The sequence below is a fragment of the Peromyscus californicus genome, unplaced genomic scaffold (genome assembly GCF_007827085.1).
Source record: "Peromyscus californicus insignis strain IS unplaced genomic scaffold, ASM782708v3 Scaffold_19__1_contigs__length_69161282, whole genome shotgun sequence".
In the NCBI taxonomy this organism is placed as follows: Eukaryota; Metazoa; Chordata; class Mammalia; order Rodentia; family Cricetidae; genus Peromyscus; species Peromyscus californicus.
In genome coordinates, this window is record NW_026294491.1 from 58,318,355 (window position 1) to 58,345,908 (window position 27,554).

Below are 27,554 nucleotides of genomic sequence, written 5' to 3' on the forward strand. Positions count from 1 at the left end.
CTATAGAAAACAAACCGTTCATCATCATCAGTACAGAGGATCTCATGTAGCCCTGGTTGGAACTTGTCCCTGAGGATGACCTTCAACTCCTGATCCTCCTGCATCCACCTTCAGAATGGTGGATTACAGAGAAGGGGCTACCAAATTGTGTAGTGCTGGGGAGCAACCCTGGGCTTCATGCTTGCTAGGCAAACATTCTAGAAGCTCATGTACAAATCCAGCCAAAAACATAAACCTTACAATTTTAGAATCTGAAAAAGAGGTTTGAGGCATCTGCGTGCGCGCGCGAGACACACACACACACACACACACACACACACACACACACACACAGACGCACACATGTACACATTGGGGACATAGAGTACACACACTCCATCTTTTTTGGATTTATTAAGCCTTTTCCGTAAAACCAGAGCAAGAAGAAAGTACAAGTCACCGAAACCCAGACTACCACAGGGATCTTTGAAATCATTTCACAGGATACTGAATGAGCAATAAGACTGCTCTGTCTGGTGAAAACTATTTGGTTCAAACACACTCACATTTAGATTTAATCATACGTTTTATGATCTGAAACACACACAATACACTATTATTTCACAGCTATTCAGTCACTGGTTGGTTCATTCATTCAGTACTTACTGAGTACTCACAATACACCCAGTAAGTATGCTTCTAGCCCTGGGGTCAATGTAGTAGCTGATGATAACGTGTCCCCTACCTGACAGGAGCTTGTGATCTAAGGGGAGAGAGTCAAGCAAGCAAAAGGTTTATAATTAAATGTGCTGGCTGCTGTCTCAGGACATGAGGATTCACCAGGAATTCATAGACGGCTAACAGAGCTGTGCAGGGACGGAAGTGGTAAGGGACGGAAGTAGGAGGAGCCACGCATGAGACTGGCAGCTTTGGTTTTGGAAGCCCTTTCAAAACTGCTTGATATAAAAACTATTCCAAAGGATGCTGACCACAGGAAGAAAGGCTGGGTGGAGGAGGCCCTTCTGCAGTCTGGTGGACGTCAGCAGGCATCTGCTCACCGCATCAGCTTTTGGTAAGTGTTGGTAAATGTGACAAAGGTCAAGAAGATCAAGCCAGTGATGCCGCCAATGATGAGGCCCAGCACGCTGCCGTGAACCTGCATGGCCTGACAGCGCTCTCCCGTGTAGAAAAAGGCGTGCCCAGAGACGCACCTGTGGAACCGGACACAGAGAGTGCAAACAACCTGGACCTCAGGTGCTCTCTAGTAACATGACTCACCAATAACAGTAGCAAACAATCACAGCCCACTGCCAGGCCATCCACGGGCTTTATACATAGCAATACGTTTAACCACACCACGGCTTTTTGAGGTAGGGGTTATAATCCAGCCATTCGCGTTATTTAACCTGAGGAAGGGTAAATAACTCTCAGAGTCACATAGTTGGTGTTTCCCACCGGAAGCTGAAAAACAGGTCCTATGCCAGTTAAGGGCTGTTGACACATAGTAGGGGCATAACAGCTAAACTTGGGGACTGTTTTCTTCATAAAATGTTATTTAGCATAAGGACCATTAGGGGAAGGGTTCCACAGCTTCCACAGTGACAAACCTTGCCTTTGTTCCAGAATCTCAGCTGCAGAGAACTCAGTGGAACAGGTTGGGGTGTTCACGAGTCAGGGGTCCTTCTTTACCCCTGGAGTTGTTTTGCTCTCTTAGTTCCGGGGTGAGTATTGAGACAGGGTATCAATGTGACTCCTCAGACTAGCCTGGAATTCACTGTGGAGCTCCTGCTGGCCTCAAACCCATGATCCTCCTGCACCAGCCTTTCAAGTGCCAGGATTACAAACGTAAGCCACCACACCTGGCTTTTTTTTTTAACTTGTAAAGGATTATCTCTAGCTTAAGAATTTGCTTCTTAAATCAGACACATTTCTCTTCAGACCCAAGGCCACCAGCTTGAGTTACCTTTAGCAAGCTTATCTCACAAAGACCCAGCTTCAGGACTGTGGAAAAGAATACTTTGCTGCATGTGTGGCAACTCCTGGCCTCCCTTTGGGGACCAGTGAGGCTAGTAGAAGTCCCTACTGGGAAATGGCATCTGAGGACCCATCAGGCAGAGGCGCAGGCCCCTATCTTCGATCTCTTGTTGGTGCTCTATCTGGGTGAGTCAACGTTTGTTGATGTGTCCCCAGGAGCAGCGAACATAATAAGAGCAAAGTACTCTTGGCCTCTGGAATCTAAAGCATAAACTCAATCTAGTCATGAAAAAGAAATCTAGAGTCAATACCATTAAGGGAAATGCTGTGAAGTAATGGCGTCACTCTTCAAAGATGTCAAAATGGTGAAAGACAAGGATTGTTCCAAGTTAGGAGACTAAGGAGACGTGGAACTAAATGCATTGTGGGGTCCTGGAATAGAAAGGGGACGTTGAGGAAAACGTGTTGAAATCTGAATGACATTGCCTGCCTGGTCCTTAGAGTTGAGCTGATGTCCGTGCCTTGCCTTTGCTGGTGGTAACATGGTTGTGTGAGATGTTAACATGACAGGAAAAAATTTAAGGACACGCTGAAATCGGTAGTATCTGTGCAGTGTCTCTCCAAGCCTGAAAGTATTTGCAGGTAAAAGCTCAAAAGAAGCCAGGCGGTGGCGGCGCACGTCTTTAATCCCAGCACACGGGAGGCAGAGGCAGGCGGATCTCTGTGAGTTCGAGGCCAGCCTGGGCTACAGAGCGAGATCCAGGAAAGGCGCAAAGCTACACAGAGAAACCCTGTCTCGAAAAAAAAAAAAAAGCTCAAAAGAAGCAAAGCTGACACCTGCCTCTTTGGGACCACATGCAGCATGGCTCCTACATCTGCCTTCACCCTGCCGACCACAGGTGACGCGTCTCTCCCTCCACACCTTTGTTTATGACACATTCGTTAGGCTTGTATGCAAACGTTAGAAAAATAACTATCAGACACAGCCAACTTCACAGACAGGCAATAGTATATGCAAGTCCCAGCTCCAGCCTCGATTATCTAGATAATTTGGGACAAATTACCCTTTGCACATTCATCTCCCTGATATACTAGATGAAGGCAAGAAGAGCTGTGTCTCGAGGGCAGAAAAGATCATTCAGATCATGTCGAATAATGCTTAGGAGGACACATGATATCCAGCAAGCAGAAATATGATGATAATCACATGTTTCCATTACAGTTATTGGAAACATAATAATAGAACAGAACTGATGAATTCTAAAACTATTACTGCTACTACTACTAAATAACTAATAAGACATCTGCTGTCCATGAAGACTTAAGTTTGATCTTGATTCTCTGTAGCAGGAAGCCAGGAAGCCAAAGCCCTTAGTCATTTGTGAGCCATAGTGCTACAGTTAAGGCAAACAACATCTTGTATAATGTAGTCACTGCCATGTTCTTTTAGGTATTATGTATTTGTGTGTGTGTGTGTGTGTGTGTGTGTGTGTGTGTGTGTGTGTGTGTGTGGTTTATGTGCATGCATGTGTGCACACATGCATGTATGTGTGTAAGTGTGTATATGTGTATGTGCATGCATGTGTTCCTGCATTCGTGTGTATGTGTGTGTGCGTGCATGTGTGGTGTGTGGTGTGTTCATGTGCATGTTTCCAGAAATAGACACTGGTTATCTTCGTTGGTCACTCTTCGCCTTCTACTTTGGGCAGGGTCTCTCCTTGAACTAGAAGCTGGCTGATTTAGCTAGGTTATCAGGCCAGTGAGCTCCACAGACTCCCCTGTCTCCACCTTCCCCACACTGGGGTGTGCTATTATGCTCTGATGTTTTATGGGGGTGCTAGAGACCCAAACTCAAGTCTTTACCAACTGCAAGCACTTTACCAACTGACACACCTCCTCAGCCCCACCATTGTGAGGTTTTGGACAGCAAATCTGACTCAGATACGCTACCTCACCCACCTCCTGCCATCCTTGGCCTTAGAGCCTACCTGCAGCTGGCCATGCCCTTCACGTTCACACAGATGCCTTCATTCTGGCAAGGGTTCGGGTCACAGGGATCTCTGAAGTACTGTGGCCAGTTGTGGTCCTCCATGGGGCCAGTGTTCTTCACTGACCGCTTCTGTCGGCCGGATTGTCTCTGGCTCAGGCTGCTTGGCAGGGCTTCCTCCAACATGGCTCTTCCAGAGCTTTCTCCCAGGACAGGAGGCTCCTGGTCTTGGAGAAGGAGGCCTCGGGAGATCACATTGCTGGCTAGAACTGGGACTTCAGTCTGGATCAGGTGGGTGAGATCTTCAGGAAACGAGCCATGGCAGTGAGAGAATCCAAGATTAATAACTGACTGTGGAGTTCCCTGAGCCTCCTCTACCTTTCACAAATACCACATGTTCCATAGAAAAGCAGCTTTTCTCGTAATGCCGGCTCGTTTATTGGAAAGTGATTCTGTCACACAATTACTTGCTGAGTTTGCAAAAAGAAGCATAGTCAAACCAAGGGAGCATAGATTGAGGCGAACCGGAAGCCAGCACACTGTCATATCTGATTAACTACCACAAAGATAACACTTCAAAAAGATGAAATTTTGGTTTCTCCCAGCGACAGTTAAAGATTATAGTTTTTAACACAAAGAAATGATGAGTGTTTGAAAAGTTAGCTTCACTTGCTCTGGGTTGCTAGTCATATAATAGATAGATGTGTCACTGTGTCACAAGGTATACTCTGCATGACTATGCATAATTTTCATGTGTCAATCAAGCAACATATTCAAAGCATCATACGAAAGTACGAATTGCTGTGGGATGGTCTGTATGTCAAGTGTGTTGCTGATTGGTCAATAAATAAATCACTGATTGGCCAATGGCCAGGCAGGAAGTATAGGTGGGACAAGGAGGAGAATAGAGCTGGGAAGTGGAAGGCTGAGTCAGAGAGACACTGCCAGCCGCCGCCATGACAAGCAGCATGTGAAGAAGCCGGTAAGCCACGAGCCACGTGGCAAGGTATAGATTAATAGAAATGGATTAATTTAAGCTGTAAGAACAGTTAGCAAGAAGCCTGCCACGGCCATACAGTTTGTAAGCAATATAAGTCTCTGTGTTTACTTGGTTGGGTCTGAGCAGCTGTGGGACTGGCGGGTGTCAGAGATTTGTCCTGACCGTGGGCCAGGCAGTAAAACTCTAGCTACAACGAATCCTTGACCAAACAAGTAAAATGTGGCTATTACAACACAGACTTTTTTCTTTAAAGAAAAAAAAGAGAAAGAAAGGAAGAAGGGAGGGAGGAAGAGAGGGAGAAAGAGAGAGGGAGGGGGGGAGGAAGGGAGGGAGAGAGGGAGGGAAGGAAGGAGGAAGGAAGGAAGGAAGGAAAGAAGGAAAGGATTCCCACCTCTCTGACTTGCTTTAAAATTGAGGTAAGTCAATAGACCATGCAGAGCCTAAAATTATTGTCCCAGGAAGTCTAACAAGTACCTTCAAAGTCTACGAAGATGATGAGGGTGTCGTCCTTAAGAAAACGTTTTCTCATCAGCATCTGGTGGGAGATGGCCTGGCCCCAGCCCCAGTCAATGCTTCTGAAACAGTCACATTCCTGATCATAGACTCCTACCTTGGATGGCCTGTCCCAGACGACAGAGCCATTTATAGCTGCAAAGTGATGAGGGACACACAGTCTCATTAGCTTTTATACTGTCCCCTCCAATTTGTCTTCAATGAGCATGATGGGCTTTGTTAAAACACACATGCACACACTTTACACACACAAATCAAGATTTTTTTTTCTATTTACTGGATGATTATAAATTGGAACTAAGAGGTGAGAAGGCCAGAGAACCACAGCCCTGCTTGCTAGCCTTCTATCAAGTAACTTTTCTTAATGACGAGCACAGGGACTCCTACTGCTGACCCCTCATTGAGGTTTATGTCTCTTTTAAAAAAAAATAGCCCATCTTTTTGTTGATGTAAGTTTATCTCATGGACATACTGATGCCAGTCAGTCTCAGACTTAACACATCAATACTATAGAAAGCCTAATGAAGTCTGAGTTTCTGGTGGACAATGTCTACCTTCTCAATTAGACTGATTCCGGTTGGGTGGGGGACATTTAAGTTCCTGGGACCTGAGTCTCCATTCTGAGCCTGGTACAGTGCAGGCTTTTCATAGATGACTAAAAGGAAATTTAGGATAAAGAAGGAGACAATGGCATTGAAAAACAGGGCTGCAGAGATGACTCAGTCTACCATCAAATGGGGAAACTGAGTTTGACCCCAAGGACCCACATTAAAACAACAGCAACAACAAAAACCCCAAGCATAGTGGCACATGCTTGTCATCCCAGCACTGGAACAGTGGTGTCAGGCACATCCCTGGGGCTCTCTGCCTGGCCACTCTAGTGTACCTGACTAGTTCCAGACTAACAATACACCCTGTGTCAAAAGAATGTGGATGGGGGGCTGGATGGCTCAGTGGTTAGGAGTGCAGACTGCTCTTGCAGAGGACCTAAGTTCAGTTCCCAACACCTTCATCAGGCAGCTCACAACTTTCTGTAACTCTGCTTCCCGGAATCTGATGCCTCTTAGCCTCTGCTAACATCTGGGCTCAAATGTATATAATAATATATCTACATATACATACTTTATAATAATAAGAAGAAATGTTTTGAAAAAGGTAAAAGGTGCCTGAAGAGTAACACTCAAGACTGTTCTCTGGCCTGCACACACACATGGATACACACACACACACACACACACACACACACACACACACACACACACAAGAAAAACAACCAATAACTCCACACTCACATCACTATGTTGTTCCGACACACAAGGGAAAAACTGAGGAACACGATTATCTTTTACACTGATGCTGGCCGTCCCAGCCTGAGGGGCAGTTCTTTTGCTCAGATTACTTACCTGAAGAAGTTTGGTTTCTGGTAGTGAACATCATGCTTAAGGACATCCTGTTCCTGACATCGGGGTCCTGGTCCAGTATGGTCATGACAGCCTGTCTGTTTTCCACGGGCCACTCCAGAATGGCATCGTTCTCCCCGCTGCACAAGTGGAAAGCCAGGCCCAGATAGCCAGGATTGCTGGTGCTTCTACCATTGGGGTACAAGGTCACCCCCAGACCGTAGCCTTCAGGACTGTAGAACCTGGGGCTCACAACCCTTTCCCCCTGGGCCGTGTTTGCAAGGACCTGGGAGATATTCCGTATGGTCCACACCCCGGTGGGGCAGGGCATTTCTGTCAGAGTGATGTCATCCAGGGAAATCCCCCCCTCTGAGTTACCGGAGTCACCTCTGGTGCCCTGGAAAAGATAGCGAAATTTCTTTTCTTCTTTGAGTGTCACATGAGCAATCTTCCAGTTGTGGTCAGAATCTCCTGAGGACAAAGGTTGATGACAGTCGATGTCAACAATGAATGAGCCTGGCATATCAATTCCCTCATTCACTCTTGGTGGCAGCTCCTAACATAGGCGCCATTGTAGACGCATTAAGCAACTTTGCCAAATCACTTGTTTAGCAAGGGGAACCACTTTTTAAAAAGGCACACTGTGATATTTAAAGGTAGCATCCACGGTGGTAGGCTTCACTGCAGCGTTCTCACACCCATGTCATTGTGCCCCTTCTTATCCCCCCCCTTCCTCACTCCCCTCCCCAACCCCAGGCTTTACTTTACAACCAGTAATCAAATCTTAATTGGTTTTGCTTTTCACTGTTTTTACAATCACAGGTTTCCTCCCGAGCGTACTTTCTGTTGCCACAGCACTCCTCCACTATCGGTAGCACTAAAATGTCCGTGTGTATATCAGCTGAACCATATAAAACAGACATTTTTGGAGTAAAAAAAAAATCAAGTAATGGATAAATTTCATATGTTTCAGCCTGAGACTTGTGACCAAAATCTGTTCGTCTAGACTTTTCCTTGTCTATTTGGAAACACCAGTATGGAGGTGAGCCGGGGAATCCAGGGTTACCAGAAGCCCATGACTCACGTCCCAAGAGCAGACATGGTCTACTTGTTCTTTTGCGGAGACTGGACTAGAAGTGGGAACTTTGAATGAAGAGCTGGGGTGAGGGAATGAGGGGCCACTGCAGAATATGGGACGCTGAGTTGAACATCCAGAGTATGAAGTCCAGGCGAGGTAGAGACAGAGTAACTCAGAACGCCCAAAGCACATGCAAAGAAAGTTAGTTGGAAATGAAGTTGAGAGGAGACCCTGGGGATGGCCTCTTTCCTCTCCTGCATCTTCTAGCCAGAGCTAAGCTCTTCCCAGAACTAAGAGCATCCGTATCCCTCTTTGCTCTCTGGTCCTTCTAAGGATGACCATGGAAGCGCTCCTGGGTGGAACTGGTGACCTGCCAGACACACTAAGAAGGTAGAGAAGGTACATGGACCACACCAGTAACATGGGAATCTGTGTGGCTGTCATCTCTTGCATAGGGACACATGGACAGGAAACAGATTGGGTGACTGAAAGCCTAAAATGGGGACAAAAAGCATAGACGGGAAGTAAGCACATGGCAGGTTACAGATCGTGGGGACAGGAGAATGAAGGTTCATGGCTCGCTACTGAGCAACTGCTTTGATTTTATTTTTCGTTTTAAATACAGGTTGTCATAATGAGGCTGAAATGTGGGGCAGGGGAGTAGTGGACTCGAGAATGTGCCATACCATCACAGACTTTTTTTTAAAATGAAATTCCTAAGTTTTTATCTAAGTGAGAGGCTTCCCTGAATCAGGCAGGTGATGGTGATGCTTCGATTGTTTGAGACAAACTTTATCCATGGTGGTTCCGAATGTCATCTATTAGAGGTCCTGGCATCACTATAACATAAGCTGTATATGTGTAGGGGTGTGTATGCGTGTGTGCGTGTGTGTGTGCATGTGCATCTGTGTATTCATACTCCTTTTTGTTTTTAAACATTTTGTAGCTTAGCTTAATATAAAAGTCTTATAGACCCTTATCTTACATATTGATAAGCATATTGATAGACACATTTTTATGTAAGCTTCTGGATTAAAATAGACATTTCACCAAAGTCACAAGCTACTCCAAAATGATTGTAACTAAGTTGTGCTGAATACCCCATAAATGCCAGAACATATTCAATTAGCCTTTTAGAAAAGTTTCATGGACAGGCCAACCTTAGAATGGACTGATTTCAAAAATCCATTTACATGTTATTTTTAAGGAATTTATGAAGATGCCCTATGGGAAGTCAAACCAGTTTAAGGAACTAAATTCCACCTGGGATGGTTTCATGCTCCCAGGGTAACATTTTCAGAGTGAGCTGGACACGGTTAACAACCAGTCCATCAATATCATTATATTTACAACACATTTTCATTTTAAATATTCTTTACTTTTAAAGGGCATTTTTGAAATGCTATATGCGTCTGGCTAATCTCACTGTATAATATTTTTATGTGCTAGTTCTTTACAATAATGTTTTCATTACTAAAGGAAAAAGTGAAAGGCAGATTGCAGACATCTTTCCACCATACTCGTTTTGATTATTACAGCCAGGAACAGCAAACCATGACCCTCCCCCACTGCAAAAAAAAGAAAGAAAGAAAAAGAAAAGAGCCACGACTACAGAGTTTTCAGCTGATGATGGAGTGGGTAAAAGCGATTGGACACCTACCCTTCCCAAAGACATCTCAGCAAGTTTTCTCCCTTTAAGAAAAGCAGTCTTTCAATACAGTGGAAACAATATTTGTTTTCTAGGGTTCATTTTGAGGACTTCTGAGTTGGGTGGGGAAAGGGAAAGCCTGTCTCCCCTACTTGTTCTGAAGACCTGCTATCCCAACAACAAAAACGAGAAATATTTAGCTTTAAGAAGATGGATCTGAGGACCCTCACATCCCAAAGGTTTTCATTTGGACTCCCAGAAACACAGAGAACAACACTTAACAAATAAATGGCCACAGTGGAGCTGATATACTCAATGGCTTATGTTCCTATCATTATTTTAAATGCTGAAGTAGCTGGAATACGCTTGCGAAGTCTCAGGAAGGAGACTTCAAGGTACGTCAGTCTTTTGAATAGTGATGTCATTTCCTCCCCTGAAACAGAACCCAAACCAGTTGTGGCCAACTGGCTAGCATCTCTTCACTCTTGCATCTCCGCCTCTGAATTGCCTACTTCCTTGGAGTTGTGTATTCATATGGCCTCTTCTAAACGTGTCTTGAGCCTCACCTATGCCCTTAATTTTCAAGTGCCTAGAGCATGCTGGTAAAACATGCCGGAGCTTACGGTGGACTTTCAGAAGAGCATGGGGGCGGGGATGGAGGACGGTGAGAAAGAAGCAGAGGAAGGCTGGAAGAAGAAGGAGAGGGCAAGGGAAGAATGGAAAGGGTGATAGGAGAGAGACCAGCAGAAAGAGGACCACGGCCCCAGCTTTGCCCAAGGCGGTCCTTCTGGGATGGCTCTAGATACCTTGAAAGGTCTGTATCTTGGCCAGCTTCCGCACATTGCCCGTGCCGTCATCCCTCCTCACCCAGACAGTGAGTTTGTCTGCAGGGCTTCCTGTCATCTTGTAAAAAAACTGCAAGCATTGCTGCTTCCTCCTGGGGTAGAGGATCCGAGACTCCAGCAGTGCCACCTCTCCTCTCTCCCCCGAGCTGGTATTGAAGTACATGAAGTAGCCGGCAGCTGTGGAGAGAGCAGCCAAACATCCCATCTCTACCGTCGTGACTTCCATCTACCCAGACAGAGTGACGTGGGAAACCGTCGCTGTTATCTAGGCATCCAAAGCTAGAACTTCTCTGAGGAACAGGAACAGAAACATCCTCTCTCAAGGGGCATAGTGACTAGCTAGCTAACACCAACGCTCTGCATGTCTCTCTATCATATTTATGTTTATTTACTTTGGGAGAGATTTTCTACGTAGTCCAGGCTGGTTTCGAACTCATGATCCTGCTGTCTTTAGCCTCTAGAATGCTGGAATTATGGATGATCCAAACTTGCATCTTTCCCTTTGTTTTCCTTTTCTCCAAGTTTGTAAAAATGCAAACGTCTGCCTTACATAGTCTTCAATCCGAATGTGATGGAATTCGGTATTTGTGAGGTGAATTCCATTTCCCTTGCCAACTTCCTAGTTTAAATTAGAGATTCATTACAAAGAAAAGAGTTGATCTCCTCAAATCTGAAAGAAACAATTCAGGTGTATGGTTTGGGTTTCAAATGTCTGTAGCAAAAAAAGGTTGAAACTGCTGTTTCTAACCACACTGATCGGGTCTGTTATCAGTGGTAAAGAATCATCTGTTGTTCAATGGAATGGTTCATTCGAGACATATAGGAGCTGATTGAGGATTTCCCCTAGATATAAAGGAAAACTCTGGAGTAACACTGAAGAAGAAAGTTAAGCCCACGTTAGTTTTAGAGCTGAAAAACAAAAATCAAATAACTCAGGCCTAGCACCCAGGAGGTTTGAACCCATGTCCCAGCTCACCTGACTGGACATTGTCCCCTATCTGTGAGTTTCAAATGAGAGGTGGTTTCTGTCCCTGGGGACCCTTCAGGTCCTTGAAGTCTACCTGAGCAGAGAAAACCCTCTCTAGCAAGGGTCCTTTGAATGCACGACTCAGGATAGATGGTCTGGTTAAAATACTAGAGCTTTTCCCAGATATTCCTTCTGGGGCGTGTGTGGTTCTTTCCTACAAGGGATCTCGAACATTCTCCCAGAAGGCTCTTCTTCTGCAGTCATCTCTTTGCCTCTCTGGATGTTGAATATGATTAGCCTACTAATGAATTCTCAGGGGAGGGCAAATCAGAGGTCACAGTGGTGATGCATCCTCAGGACCGATCGCCCTCTGAGTACTGTGTGACAGAGACTTTCATCCTCAGCCCCGCTCAGAGGACCAGTGGTTTGTGACCTCTGACCTTCTTGGTGGCCTGGCATTTAGCTGACTCTTCTGAAAGGAAATCTAATCAACTCTTGGGCTGACATGGGCTAAAAGGCTGTCCAAAAGTCTAGCCTTTAAAGGGCTACTATTAACTGTAACCCTACTTGCTTTCAAATAAGCTTGACATGACTTCCATGACAGACACGTGATAAATAGACACTAAAACCAAAAATAATTTAAAGGGGCTAGAGATGTGGCTCAACTGAAACCCCAGTTCAATCCTCAGCACCAAATAAATTGCTTGTGACGGTGCACCCCAGAACCCCAGCTCTAAGAAAGTGGACAGGGAGGATCAGATGTTCAAGGTCACTGCCCGTGAAGAGCAAGTTTGCACTAGCCTGGGCCACGGGAGACTCTGTCTCATCAATAAATAATTAAACAAACAAATAAATAAGTGAATAGAATTTTAAAAGCTTCCCCAGAAAAAGGGAAGTTGAAGATATGAAAAGTGAGAGAGGGAGCTACAGGTCTCCCTCCAGAGGCTTTGTAAGCCTCATCCCTCCATTCCTCCGGGAAGTTTTAGTATGTCTGTATTTCGCAAGCCTTGTAAATGCCAAGACGTCTTAAGAAAAGCAGCACACCATAACAATTTCCTGCAATCACCAACAGTCAGTGGGGGCGCTGCATTTCAAACTGAAATCTGTCTGACCTTATGGGTTTTCAGGAAATAAAGCAAATGCATGAATTAGTTGATCTTACGCTGCCAACACATTAACTATCACACACATGTGTCCACTAAGGACTCAAAATGAGGCCAGTACAAACTGAGAAGTACTATTAAGAGTAACAACATAGATAGTTCCTATAAAAAGTTAAAGTATCTCATAGAGGCATTTTAATGTTCATTACATATAATAATACTAATACCTTTGAATCAAAATGAACTTTCCTTGTTTCCTTTTAGCCCTTTATGAGGCTACTGTAAAATGTGCATTATATACATGGCTACCATGGTATTTCCATTGGTGGGTACTGACCTGGAAACACTGCCCTCTATTATAAAGTCGTGTTATTAACTAGGTATGTCCTTAACAGTTTTGACATGGTAAACATACATCTTTATTTCCTATTTTTAGTTACAAATATTTTAAAATGTATTCCTTGGCATCTCACACATGTATACAACGCATTTTGATAATGTGCATCCTCTACTGCCCTGTATCTGTTCCTGTGAATCTTCTTCCCAACACCTTCTCCTCCTATTTTCAAGGCATTCATTTTGTGTCACCTTCTGAGGCTAATTAAGGCCACCAGCATGCAGGGCTGGGGACTAACTACAATGTTTTCTTGCATCTCCACAGCCTGGATACTTTCTATTGAGTTAATGATTAAGATACGAGAAATAGTCTTTGTCCTTGTTCAGATTTTCAGGCTTGATAATTAACACAATAACCTAAAGGCAAAAGGTACCAGCAGCCATTCACCAGCTCAGGGTGCTGACTTTTGGCGATCACCAACCTTTGCACTGTCCCACCAAGGTGTGATCCACTCGTCCAGACTGACTGCTGTCCTCACGGGCCCAGTCGTCATCATCTCTGGTCCCCTGGATCATTCCACAGATGTTTGTCTTCTCAAAGGCACAGTGGTCCAACAGGGTGTGGGTTGTGGCTACACAGGACATTTTTGACACATGGTTAAAAATGTAAGGTATCTCATTCCAAATAAGTCAATGCCTTAAGCCACTAAATCAAAACAAAACCACAGACCTTTCATTTCTCAAATGCAGTTCTTATTGTCACTGGTTGCTCTTAGAAGATAGACACCATGTAGCTTAGAGACCCAGAATAAAAACCTGGACTCATTCCTTGCTGGACAGGCCAACGTGAACTCAAGACCAAGGGTGAGGCAGCTAGCTCAGTGGGCTTGTATTCACGAGGCTCTGTATACCTTTTCAGCACACTTGGGACATGTCCCCATCTCAGAGCTTTAGAGAACTTTAACCGGAGGAAAGAGTGTGTAGGGTACATTACACTTTCAAGCCCCCTGCCTATCTTGACCTTTACATAATTATTCGCCTTTTGAAAGGAAGCCAGAGGAAGTAGACAATAACAGCTCCTTACATTTGCCCAGTACTGGTACCTTACAAACCATGCATAGGACATGAGCATCCTTTGAGAAGTCTTTTTCTGAAGAGAAAGTGCTTCAGGTTATGTAGGCTGCTGCTTTGCAGAGCGTTCAAGAAAAGTGTGCAAGCCACTTTAGCCAGGCACAGAGGTACTTACTGCAGTTGTACATTCGGTTTAGTCTCTCTAAGTCAATGGTACTGAAATCCAGACGCTGCCCAATGATGCCGTTAAACTCGGGAATCTTGGTTGTGATGGTTGGGATGCTCTCATTCTTGTTAAATGAAAACGGACTGTAGTGCATCACGGACTCATAGTCATAGGGTGTGTTGAGGTCTGTGATGAAGTTGTCATCGTAAATGTTGAAGTTGTGTTCGTAGTCTGTGGGAGAGACAACCCACAGGTATCACTCAGTCACGTTATCCTCTCCAGACTTTCCTCTTTGTCTTGATGCTCAGATATCTCAAAAAGGGAAATATTGCATTTTCAGTTAGCATCTATCTATCTATCTATCTATCTATCTACCTACCTACACACACACACATATATGTGTGTGTGTGTGTGTGTGTGTGTGTGTACCTTACAATTAGAATATATAAAAGAGAGGCTGGAGAGATGGCTCGTCAGTTAAGAGAATATGTAAAAGAATATACACTGTTGATTATTAGTATTAATCCACTGATGCCATAATACAGAGTTTTGTAAAACAATATGCATAAGATTGTTGGAATGACCATAAAATGTCCATGTTCTATTAATATACATATTTATATATCATATATTATTATGCATTACAAGTACTTCATGCAATTGTATGAGAGTGTGTATATGTGTGTGGCCTTTAGAAAGAAAGTAAAATAGCAAATATAAGATAAGAATTATAAACAAAAAGAAAGGAAATTTTTGAATTAAGGAAAATATTCAGGATTATGTTTCCAATGTATCTTTCTAATAACCAAGTACACCCATTACCAGGTCTGTCCATCTTTCTACCAGACCAGCTTTTTTGTGTGTTAGGAGAAAGAAATCCAAGGATCAAAGGGAAAGCTGAGGCTCTGACAAGAAAGAATCATGTCAGTCAAAGTTCATGCCCCTTGGTCGAAGAAGAACACGTATAAGAAAAAACAAGATGGGAATAAAAATATTATTGTCCTATCAAAGGTAGCTTACTGAGGTTGGATTAGTAAGAAGGAGATAAGATATGCTGCACCATAAGGAGTTGAACTATATAGCTGAATCAGTGTCCTGTAATTGACCAGTCACCAATAATTTACTGTTTCCTATCCAGAGAGGAAGGATTGAGAGATGTTTAATTTCTCACAACGCATTTGGTCATAGTTGTTTCCATTATAAAAGCAACTGCATCTCATGGGACTATAGCTTGCCAACCTCTGCTAGACCTCAGAAATCGAATCTTTTCCTTAGTGGAAAAGAGGAAAGACAGTCCTGACTCAGGGGATGGAGGCGGAAACTGCATCATAGTCAGCTGTGGCCTCAGGTTAAACTCCAGGCTCCATGGACTGCCGATGAGATACAATAAAAGGTGCAAATAACTCTGGGGACTCATACTGGCTTTGTTGATCATTGGGTTTACTGTCTCCTTAGAGAACAATAATCCAGTGATTGTAGGTCATTTAGATAAATGGAATTGTATGAGATGGAACTAGAGATAGGAGACAGATATGCCAACCTGCACTGCAGATTATATGATAGATCATATGATTAGATGATAGATTATATGACCGGCAAATCTCCAGATCAGCAGCCAGTGTGAGTTCACTCTGATCAATGGGCATCATTTGCCTTATATCTTTCTTTAAAAGTCATTGAGTATTATTTTCCTCAAGACTTAGAAATAGGAATTTTTTTATTGCTAATGAAATTTTCAGCAAAGCCAATTATATGTGTAGGGAAAAAAGAAATTTAGACCTGTAGGCAAATCTAGGTGGAGTCTAAGAGCGCTCTAAGGCTCATAGTTGGTGATGTAGGACTTTTGCCTGCGAGTCCATTCCCCTTTTCTCCTACACACCCAGTTATGGGGCAATCAGCTCTGAGAGCCAAACACATGAAGTCTCATCTGAAATTTCATCTCTGGGGAAATAGACGCCCAAGCTCCCTTCAAAGAACCTTCAGCTGAGACAACTGCTTGGCCTCAGTGCTTGGGTGACAGGATGTGTGTGTGTGTGTGTGTGTGTGTGTGTGTGTGTGTGTGTGTGTGTGTGTGTGTGTGTGTGTTACATGCTGGTGACACATAAGGCTTGTACAATTATAGCTTCCTGTTATTTTTCCTTTATTCCACATTCATGGAATTATCAGAAAATGATGGGCTGGAGGGACACATGCTGAGAAATCATGTAGGGGAGTCTGATACATTACAGAACCCTATCCATCCTCCTGTAAGGATCACTGACCATTTTTCCCCTAATGAGCTGTGCTGATGTAAATCTTTTCTGAATTCAAATTTAATTTTAAAGCTTGTCCATACATACTGTCATGTATGACCCTATACATAAAACTGAAATATAAATAAAATAAAAATTCCTGAGCAAGGAAATTATTTATTCAAAACATTATATGTGCTAAGAGTGAAGTCATTTCTAGCACAATAGAGTTTCATTGTTTATTTTGGAAAAAATGCTTTTACACATCCCAAGCTAATTCCTACATTCAAAACATGCATGCACACACACACACACACACACACACACACACACACACACACATATATATATACACACAGAGGCACACACAATTATCACACACATATCACACACATATACACACACATATACGTATATATATATGCATACATACACATTAAAGCATATATACACATGCACATAAAAACACACACATACATACACTATACACATAGAATATACACACACACTCATACACACATACAAACATAAACATACATGCTCTCTTAGTTGCGTTTCTACTGATGTGATAAAACATTATGACCAAAAGCAACCTGAGAGGAAAGTTTACTTCAGCTTACAGTTCCATGTCACAGTCTGTCATTATAGGAAGTTGTGAAAGGAACCCAGTGGCAGGAACTGAACCCAGAGAAAGGAACTGCTCACAATGGGCTAGGACCTCCCCAATCAATTCTCACAATCAAGAAAATGCCCCACAGACCTGCCCATCCGCTAGTTCTATTGAGGCATTTTCTCAACTAAAATTCTTTCTTCCCAAGTGGCCCTAGCTTGTATAAAGAGGCCCACAAAGGTTCTCTGAGCTTGCTTCACCCAGCAGAGCTGCATTAGAGGGTCGCTTGACCACGTGCATGGTTTCTAGGTGATTGGAAGGGTCTACACTTGGCTGAGCTAGGGGGAGGTCTTTGCTTCACCCCTTGGCATTCCTATAAAAAGCCCTTTAGAAGAGACAGAAGGGGCCGCCGGGAGATAAGGATCCAGGCCCTCCCGAGGCTATCCTGTGTTTCTGTCTGTTTCTCTCCCCTCCATCCTTCTATCTAATATCTCTAACCCCTCACTCCTCAAGAGTTCTCTGTCATAAAATGTGGGAGCCAGTCTCCCAGCTGGGTTCCCACAATGAAGTTGGCATAAAAACTAGCCAGCACACACACAGAGATACACACATACATGTACACACATACACAAACATACACGCATAAGATGCATACACACACATACAAATATACACACATATACATGAACATACATGTACATGCACACATACATAAAACCCTCTGCCATGTATTCCCTGGTTATCATCACGTCACTTCAGCCTTCTGAAGCCACCATGCAGAAAACAGCCCTACGTCCTCTGAAATCCTGTTCCTTTTACTCATTACAACAAGGAAATAGACTTTCAGTTGAGTTTTTAACAACATACTGATACCAAGCATACACTTCTGTCTTCCAAGTGACCCCCACAGTGAGTCACCCCATCCTCCCATTCAGAGACCAGTTGTGACCATATCAGTACAGTCCCCCGAGAGATCCACAAGCTGCTGTCTACTCCCAGCCCTTGTTCCTACTGGAGAGGCGCTCCTGTGCCCACAGCCAGCCTGGGCCTCCCACAGATGTTCTCAGAGAGCCATAAAGACAACGGCATCCTCTTCCCCATGCTGGGTTCATACACACCTGGCAAAATTTCATCCCACCAAATGTTGACATAATCATCCCGGTCAGTCCTTGACTGCTCGTGGTAAAATCCCAGAGCGTGCAGGATCTCATGTTCAATGATGCCCTTATAGTCACAGCCCGACCCAATAGAAAGGTTCTGTCCAACATGTTGGTCACCAACCATAGACCAGCACCTTTAGAGAGGGAGGAGAGGAAGATGTTTTCAGAGAGATATAATTTATATATTTATATATAACATACATTTCAAATGGCTACAATTTATAAGATTCCAGGACTAAAAGAAGAAAGTTAGGTTTGATTTTTTTTTAATTGGGGGCTGGGGAGATTGCTTAGTGGAACACTTGCTATGCCAGAATGAGGGCCAGAGTTCACATCCCCAGTATTCATTTAAAAGCCAGGAGAGGAAGAGAACCACCTGTCATCCCAGAACTTGGAAGGCAGAGACAGAATCCCAGAGCAACCTGGCTAGCCTGACTCTAGAGTGTCTAGGTTTTAGGGCTACAGGCTCCTTCCAAACATTCTCTTCTGTCTGTTTGGAAATATCCAATACAATATTGTCAGCCCTAGTCAGTTTACCATGCATCAAAACTTACCCCTCTAAACAGGCCACAGCTTTGCACCTAAGGACCAGTCCTCCATCCTAAGAACAGATGTAGGAAGCACGGTCCCTCATCCTTAAAACTGAACAGTTGCTTGGATCAATTGAAAACAAAAAGTTTAAAGAGGGACTTTCCAAAACAGAAAGTAAACCATTTCCCTGAATGGATGGTTCAGCGACAAGAAAAGAATTTAGTGTGGGATGTCCTTAGCAAGCAACTCTGTCTTTTCTTAGCCCAGTTTACAGTGATAATCCATCTTCAAAGCTACCCTTCCCTCCAGGCACACTGCCATAACAAGATAGCAAGGAAGGAAAATTGGTGTTCCCCTTCCCCATCATAAACCCACAGGGCACTCCAAAGAACACTGTTGCTTTCAGATTAAAATACTGTCGTTCAGTGATGGTTGTGGCTGATTTAAATTCTCTCTTCAGGGATTTTCCAAATTCCCTATAAGGAGCCGAGGCCAATTTCATGATTGTGAAGAGTATCCATAATGAAGCAAGTTAACCAGTGTAGACGTTCACATCTCAGGATGTAGTCTGTCCACACAGGAAAGACTGCCTACCTCATATTGAAGGATCCTGGACAAAGAGAGCCCAAAACTTTCCTAAGAGACTAGGAGCCCTGGCAGATCCCCTAAATCCCTCCCTTTGGAATGCCCCCGGCCTCCTTCTGGGCGGTTGAGCATGAAATGCACCACTGAGACCCCATGTTTGTCCCCACTGTTCTGGAAGCGATGGAAACCTTAAGTCAGTGGTTCTCAACTGGTGGGTCGTGACCCCTCCACAGGGGTCGCATATCAGAGATCAAGTGTATCAGATATTTACGTCACAACTCCTAATGGTAGCAAAGCTATATGAAGTAGCAATGAAATAATTTTACGATTGGGGAGTCACCACAACATGAGGAACTGTATTAAAGGGGGGGCAGCATTAGGAAGGTTGAGAACCACTGACTTGGGAGGCGGAGTCTTACTGGAGAAGGGCTTCACATGGGACCTGCCGTGGGGTTTTGCAGCCCAGCTCCACTTCCTGACTCAGGATGTAAAGTCCCCCACCTTACCCTCCTATCACCAAGCCCTCGTCACCACAGCAAACCATATTCCTTCTCACGTCGCAAGCCAGACTAAATCCTTCCTCCTTTCAGAAACTTGCTCACAGCAATAAGTCACCCGTCCACTGCCTATCTTCCTTCTGGACGGCCCTCACCAGGAAGAACCCCAAACATGCCTCAGAAACCGACAGACTAGGGAACCTTAACAGACCCCCTAAGTCTGCCATGGAATGCCACTCACCCTCCTTTTCCCAAAATCTTTTTTTTTTTGTCTTTTTTCATAAATTCAGTTTCCTTCCTCTGTTAGGAAGCCTAGAATTTTCCACAAATGATCTCCTTTTGGCTTTCCACTGTGGAATCTAGACGGATGGAAAGGGCTTTGCTGGTAGATTTCAGTGTTTCGGGAATAGTGAGTTGCTTGGCGATGGTCACGTTGTCTTACCCACCTGCTCTCCCTCAGCCTTGTGTGCCTGCGGATACTAATTCAAATGCTACCTGTGCAAGCATGAGCGTTGAGGCTACAGAGATGGCTCAGAAGCTAAGAGAACAGAGAAAGATGTGATTTTGCTTTATTCTGACCATGTCTTTCAGACAGTTTGCAAACTGAAGGATACAAGCTTTTCCCACTTTCTAATATTTCATACTAACCCAGAAAACTTCTGGAAGATGATGTATGTGCTCTCTCCTTCATAGGGCTTGAAATCCACACAGGACTTGAGGCGGAACATCTCAAAGGCTTTGAGGATGGCTCCTTTGGCGTTCAGATCTGTAGACATTGACAGGCATCATTCAGTTTGGATAACAGACATAGCTCATAGTTTATAGAAGACTGTACTACTCATATGAAATACACAGAGGTTCCATGTAGATTTTTTCTTTTCTTTTTTTCTTTTGGTCAATAACTCAATTCCTTGGAAACTAAAATTTCAGTTAATTCCATGCACGGTACTAGTTCAGAATTTAGATGATCGATGCAAGCGTGACTGCAGGGGAGTAGTAGCTCGTACATGTGTACGAAGCTGAACTAAATCATAGAACACCTTCCTTTTTTGTCTTTTTTTGTCCTGTCTTTCATTTAGAGCTTTTTCCCCAGAAGAGTCATGTGACAGAGCAGGAAACAGATAAGGCTTTCAAATCACTCTGGCTTTTGTATGCATGGGTGAAGTACCTTGGATACTAGCTATAGAAATAGTGGTCCTGTCCCCAGACTAAAATAACATCCTCCCAGGCCGGGGATGCAGCTCAGCTGGTAGATTGCTTGCCTAGCATGAGTAAGGTCTTGAGTCCATCCTCAGCACCATGTAAACAAGGCATGCTGGTTTATGGCTGTAATCTTAGCACTTGGGAGGAGAAGGCAGAAGGATCAGGAGTTCAAGGCCAACCTGGGTTAAATAAGGCCCATGGCTTAAAACAAAAATTCCCCGTAGATGGAGGAAAGCACAGTTTAGAGAAGTGTGAAGTTTCTCGACACAAAAGAAGCAGATGGGGTGTTACCTTGCTCCCCCTGTGAGAAGAGCGGGAAGTACCAAGACCGACCGGCCAGCACCGTGCACAGCACAGTTCTACCCACCGCAAGGATGGGAGGAAAAGGAGCGAACCCCCAGGGAGCTGAGATTACAGTTCACTTCGTTCGCATTCTTTGTCCCACCATCAACTCACTGGAGGTAGAGAGCTCAATGAAAAATTAATCCAAGTCATAGGAAATGAAACCCTTGGGTTTACACATTTCGTTTTATACATTAACTAAAAGAAACACTATAACCCTTGGCAGTTGGCCGAGTGGTTACAACATGGTTTTCATTTCTTAAAGCACCATGTTGGAGAATCATAAGGTCATAGCAACATCATTAAGGAAGTTAGTCCTTAGCTGGGCAGGGTGGCTCACATGTGTTATTTCAGCGCTTGTGAGAACTGACTTGAGTTCAAGGCCAATCTCAGCTATAGAGTAAGATTCTGTCAGAGAGAGAGAGAGAGAGAGAGAGAGAGAGAGAGAGAGAGAGAGAGAGAGAGAGAGGAAGAGAGAGAGAGAGTCCTCGGTGCCCTTGTTGAAATAGTTGACTGTTCTAGTTCTCCAAAACATGTTACGTTCCTCTCACAACAAGGAGAAGAAATCGATATGCTGGAAATAGTATCCTCAATCTATACTCAGTTCAGCCTTTGTACCTCTGAAGTACAAAATTATACCATTTTGATTTCAAATGTTTTCACAGTTTTGTTCTTTGTGTTGTTACTGATTTTACTACCATTTTAACATCTGCAGTAACTTCTGACTGTGCATGCATGTGTGTATGCATGTTTGTGTTGAGTCGAGTACACATGTATAAGTTTGAGCATGTGGAGGTCAGGAGTCAGTTTGGGGTGTTGTTCCTCGGGTGCAGTTCACATTATTTTGAGGCAGGGTCTCTCCTCCTGGAGTTCACCAGGCAGGCTGGGCTGGCTAGCTCAGGCCCCCAAGGCCCCACCCATCTCTACCTTCCGAGCACTGAGATTCCAAGCCTGAGTCAGCCTGCCAGACTTCTCACTTGGGTGCTGGGGATCGAACTCGGGTCCCCATGCTGGCAAAGCAATCACTTCACTGACTGAGTCATCTGTCCAGACCCTGACTGGATAAAGAAATGCCATGGCTTTCTTCTCACGAGACAAAGACTCTTCAGGGCTCCTTATATACGGATCTGAAGTTGATGAACAGGAGGAGGAAGGGGAGAGAAAAGTTCACCCATTTCTAGTTAAGAACGACCTCCATTACCCAGATTGTCAGCCAGGATGTACGGAATGGGGAACTTCCATCTGCTTGTTGGGTCTCTCAGGGCATTTCTGGTTCTCTGTGAAAAAAAGAGCAAACATAATATCCAATTCCATCCATTTCCCTACTGGTCTCATGTTTATTTACAGCTGGATAAAATTCCATTGTATGTACATGCTACATTTCCCAGGTGTGAAAAGACAAACCCTGCATGTTCTCTCCCATAGGAGAGTTTTAATATTTATATCTTGGTATTTAGGTGGAAGTGAGGATGAACAGGGGTCAGGAAGCTGGGAAGCGAGTCACGAGAATACAAAAGGAGGCCTAAAGGGAGAAGGGCGGGTCGGGTAACAGAGTAGCAGTGATTTGGAGCGGAAAGGGGAATACAAGAGTTAAAACACTGGTGGGGATCAGGGTGATGGGCAAGAGCCATGCGTGGGAAGGAGAAACAACCCAAACTAAGTGTATATGAAAAGTGCCGTAAGGGAAACAGCTACTTTGTAAACTTACTAAGTGATGAAACCAAAATGGAAAACAAACAACAATAACAACAACAATAACAAACGTCTGAGGAACCCAGTGCCCAAGACCACCTTCATGACCCTCACGCCACTCACACCACAAGCCTAACTCGGGGCATTTATCTTCTCATTATGAAAACAATGGGAACTCCTCAGAGACCATTTTTGGGGATTCAGAGGCATTAATAAGAACAAAATAAAGGAGCCAGGTAACTGCTAACTCTGGCACAACCCCTACAAACACCCTGGAGCACTTCCTTCCTATTCTTTGTTTACTGGGAAAAGTGGGATAAATAAATTATCTGATAATTGTATACTTTTCTGTGCTTTTTAATTCTTTTTTTATCACTATCAACTATGGGGAAGTTCTTACAGACACAGATTACACATCAATCTTTGCTTCCTTTCCACGGTGTCCAACATGGAGGAAGCCCCAGAGCACAGGTTGGTCTCCAGAGGGTGTCACAACACCCAAGGCACAGTATTATATTGTGGGTAGCACTCACTGGCAGAAGGATGTCCCCTTGAAAGAGGTTCAGGCCTGCAGCTGGGGTGGATTTAAAAACAAAAGGGTATTTGAAATGAACATTAATAAAAGACATGTCACAGTAAAATTAATCTTTGCTATTGTACATCCTTCATCATGCAGTCATCTAACTCTATTTGAAATTGTGGGGTCTTTCCCTCTAATTGAGTAAATGTGAACAGTCAGTAAGTATTACATATTGATATGCCCTCTTCTCAATTTTGGAATGAAAGCCCTTCTCCAAGAACCTTAGAACTGGGCCTGGAGATATGGTTCCGGTGGTCAAGAACACCGGTTCTCCTTGCAGTGGACCCAGGTTCAATTCCCAACACCTACATGGCAGCTCCAATCATCTATTAACACCAGTTCCAGGAGGTCCAGTGCCTTGTTCTGGCCTTTGTGGGCACCAGGCATATATGTGGCACATATCCATACATATAAAATAATGTTATTTTTAAAATAACCTTGTAAATAAGATAAAATAGAAGGGATAGCATTGATCATGAACTCTAAACCTTTCCTACTTCAGAAAAGAATTGGAGCTCAGAGAGAAGCCGTGAACTAGGAGGCCATTGTCCAAGTGGGCATTACAGCTGGTGTCCCATCCCAACCCTTCATGTTCCCTCCCCTTCACCTAGATAAATGCATTGAGTTGATTTCCTCCTATGAGGGTGATGGCAGCCTATGAACCTAGCCAGGGACAATGCCCTTGTAATGATAAATATGTGCAAATCTACTTAAGGTGATGTCTCCAAGCCCTGCTTTTCAGATGTTTAGCAAAATGGACCCACACACACTGGTTGGACTTCTGAAAAATAAGATTCTTGAAGGAAAATGTCGCAGGGAAACTTCCCAAGCATTTAAAGAGCACCACTTACCTTTTAAAATAATGCTTAGATAATTAATTTTAATTTTACCCTATTAAAAATGCACACCCTAGGCCTGCCTGGGTTCAAGCCTTGGCTTTGAATTAATTATTATCATGTTGTTTCCTTAACTATAAGAGTAACCACAAGACTCTGGAATGTATAGACTTGTGAGAATTAAATGATAATACATATAAAAGTGCTTTAAAGTGTGCTCTAAGCAGAAATACCTAATAATCATCCAGGTATGGTGGCTCATGCCTTTAATTCCAGCACTCGGGAGGCAGAGGCAGGCGGATCTCTGTGAATTCATTATCCTTCCTTTCCTCCATCCTGGAATGGTAATGTACACCCTGTGCCATTGTATGTTGGAAGTATGTGATCTGTTTTTTTATTTTGATTTTACAGGGGATTACAGTAAAAGATTGCACGAATCTCAGATGAGACTTTGAACTTTGAACTTTTACACATTATTGAGACTGTGATAGACTATGGAGACTTTAGAGTTAGACTAAATACATCTTGCATTATGTTATGGCTACAAGCCTATGGGGGCTAGGGCATGGGATGTGGTGGTTTGAATAAGCATGACCCCCATAGACTCGTGTGTTTTTGAGTCTTGACATGTAGGGAGCTGCACTATTAGGAGGCACAGCCTGACTGGAGTAGGTGCAGCCTTGCTGGAGGAAGTGTGTCACTGTGGAGGTGGGCTTTGAGGTCTCATATATGTTCAAGCTACACCCAGTGTGGACACAGTTCACTTTCTATTGCCTATGGATCAAGATATAAAACTCTCAGCTCCTTCTCCAGCACCATGTCTGCCTGCATGCCACCATGTCACCCACCATGACAATAATAGACTTAACCTCTGAACTGTAAGTCAGCCTCAATTAAATGTTTTCCTCTAGCAGAGTCATGGTGTCTCTTCACAGCCACAGTAACCCTAACTAAGACAATACCCACTTTGTCCATGCTAGGAAGTAACTGAGTTACTTCCCCAGACTGATAACTCCACTCTATGGACAAACAGTAATATCTATAAAATATGAATAGCTTCAAACAGGATCATTGGATTGCACTGCAATCTGAGGACAGCCCATAGTTCACAGCTAGTAAACCAATCCAGAGAATAATCCCTGCAGTCCTATGTAGTAGCAGAAGTCTTATTCTACAAAGCACATAGCTTCTTACAAACGACACCTCAGAGGGGCCAGGTATTAGAAGGGAGCCTGGTTTCAGCTGTCCAGGACAAAGGCTGTCCCTGCTCTACCCACTTCTGTATACATACATTCCACAGATGTACTCAACCATCTCAATGCTGACCTAGTTACACGATAACAGGAAATTAAGTAACAACCAACTGCAAAGCCACTGGACCCTCATCACCAGTAGGAATAGATATGGAGTTGATTTTTCCATATGTATGCTTCGTGCTAATTCAGCCATACTGCTCCCGGGGCCTGTTGTATGCAAACATGTGCATTTCCTAGCACTTGGACAGGAGCAGGAAATGGAGGAAGGGCACATTAGGAAGGAGAAGATGACCTCTTCACAGCACTGTGCATAGGCTCTCTAACCATGGGGAGTTTCCTGTCCCTTCTGCAAAAGGGAAACAGAACTTCCCACATTGCAAGGTGTGGTGACACTGGATACGAATGTCTCTGCAAACTCTAAGGTGTGCGTGATCAGGTGTCCCTCCACGGACACCAGTCCCAGCCAAAGACGTCAAGGTGTGAGTGATCAGGTGTCCGTCCCTTCACGGACACCAGTCCCAGCCAAAGACGTCAAGGTGTGCATGATCAGGTGTCCCTCCATGGACACCAGTCCCAGCCAAAGACATCAAGATGCAAAGGCTTCCCTGAAACCCCAGAGGCAGAACACAGAAGCAAGGCAGGCAATACCTCAGTGTCTTTCCTCTCCGTAATGGATGACAGCATGGGTTTCCTCAATAAATACACTTCTGAACAAACCATCCAAACAGAAATCCATTTACCTGCTTCTCTATGCCTGGTCAATGAGTCACCTCATCACTAGTACATATGACAGGCCAGTCCAGGCTTATGATGTTTCTCCCATTAAATGGAACTATCTGCTAATTCTTTATCATTTTTAGCAAGTAGAATAATTACCCATTCCTCTTCCCTTTTATTTCAAACTGGAAACTAGAAAATATAAAATCTTCATAAACAGTAAATTTGTTAGGTTTAGTAGTTTAGATCCAGTAGGGCTCATTAGCTTCCCTAGAAAAAGCTAACCTAGGGACTGGGGTGATGGTTTAGGTAGTAAAAAGAATGCTGAGCAAGCATGAGAACCTGACTTTGAGCCCCAGGACCCCAGTAAAAACCCAGGAATAGTTTTGATCCCAAAGACAGAGAGACAGAAGCATGTGGATCTCTGGGTCTCACTGACCAGTCAGTCTAACTTGCTTGGCAAGACACAGGCCAAAGAGATCCTGTCTCAAAAAACCAGTTGGGCAGCTCCTGAAGAACCAGAACTGAAATTGACTCCTGGCCTCCACACACATGCTCGAATCCACACTGACATGAACATAAACACAGTCTAATGTAATCCTCTTTCTCTCAGGCATCATCATTCTCTGGAAACTTCTAAGGCCAGTAGGCACCAATAAACTTGCCTCTCAAAAAGGTAACCTTACCACTGGGCTTGAAATCCTTTCACCTCAGACATGGTGGTGCCCATCAGTAGCCCTGGTACACCAGAGGTAGAGGCAGAAGGCTGGATGCTAGTTTTAGTCCACACCAGTTGACTTTAGCAATTTCCAAGCCATCCAGGACTACACAGACAGACCCTGTCTCAAATCAGTTAATCAATTAAAATAATAAACAAAGAACTTCAATGTCTCAATATTTCAGAAATTGAACTCACCTAAGTTGATTTCTGAAATATCCTTCTGTTCACTATCTGTATTGTCGTCTGTCAAAAAAAAAAAAAAAAAAAGGAGAAAAAAATGTTACTAACCTTGTTGAGGAAAACTCAGAAAAACTGCACAGGAAGTGATTCTTACCATGTTCGTTCGAAAGATGTTTAATCTGGAGGGAAATAAATGTACACAAAGTGGGTGACTTAGGCCGGAGCCGATGCCTTTAAATATCCATAGAAAGAGACACCCACTTACCGACACAGCTGCTATGTGGGCAGCAAACAAGATCACAAAGAGGCCACAGGCAGGTCTCGTCCAAGGCATCGCTGCAAATGA

General features: G+C 43.9%; 1 protein-coding gene across 1 annotated transcript; it reads right to left on the minus strand.

Moving 5' to 3' along the window:
- Positions 1–525: 525 nt before the first annotated feature.
- Mep1a (meprin A subunit alpha) lies at positions 526–27,554 on the minus strand. Its single transcript, XM_052743982.1, has 14 exons — positions 27,474–27,554; positions 27,363–27,387; positions 27,224–27,271; positions 23,452–23,492; positions 22,428–22,503; positions 20,330–20,447; positions 18,027–18,202; positions 14,077–14,298; positions 13,313–13,462; positions 10,386–10,601; positions 6,857–7,324; positions 5,415–5,588; positions 3,942–4,242; positions 526–1,190 (listed from the first exon to the last, which is right to left on the minus strand). The coding sequence occupies exons 1-14, from the start codon at positions 27,540–27,542 to the stop codon at positions 1,034–1,036; spliced, it is 2,241 nt and encodes a 746-aa protein (XP_052599942.1). The 5' UTR covers positions 27,543–27,554; the 3' UTR covers positions 526–1,033.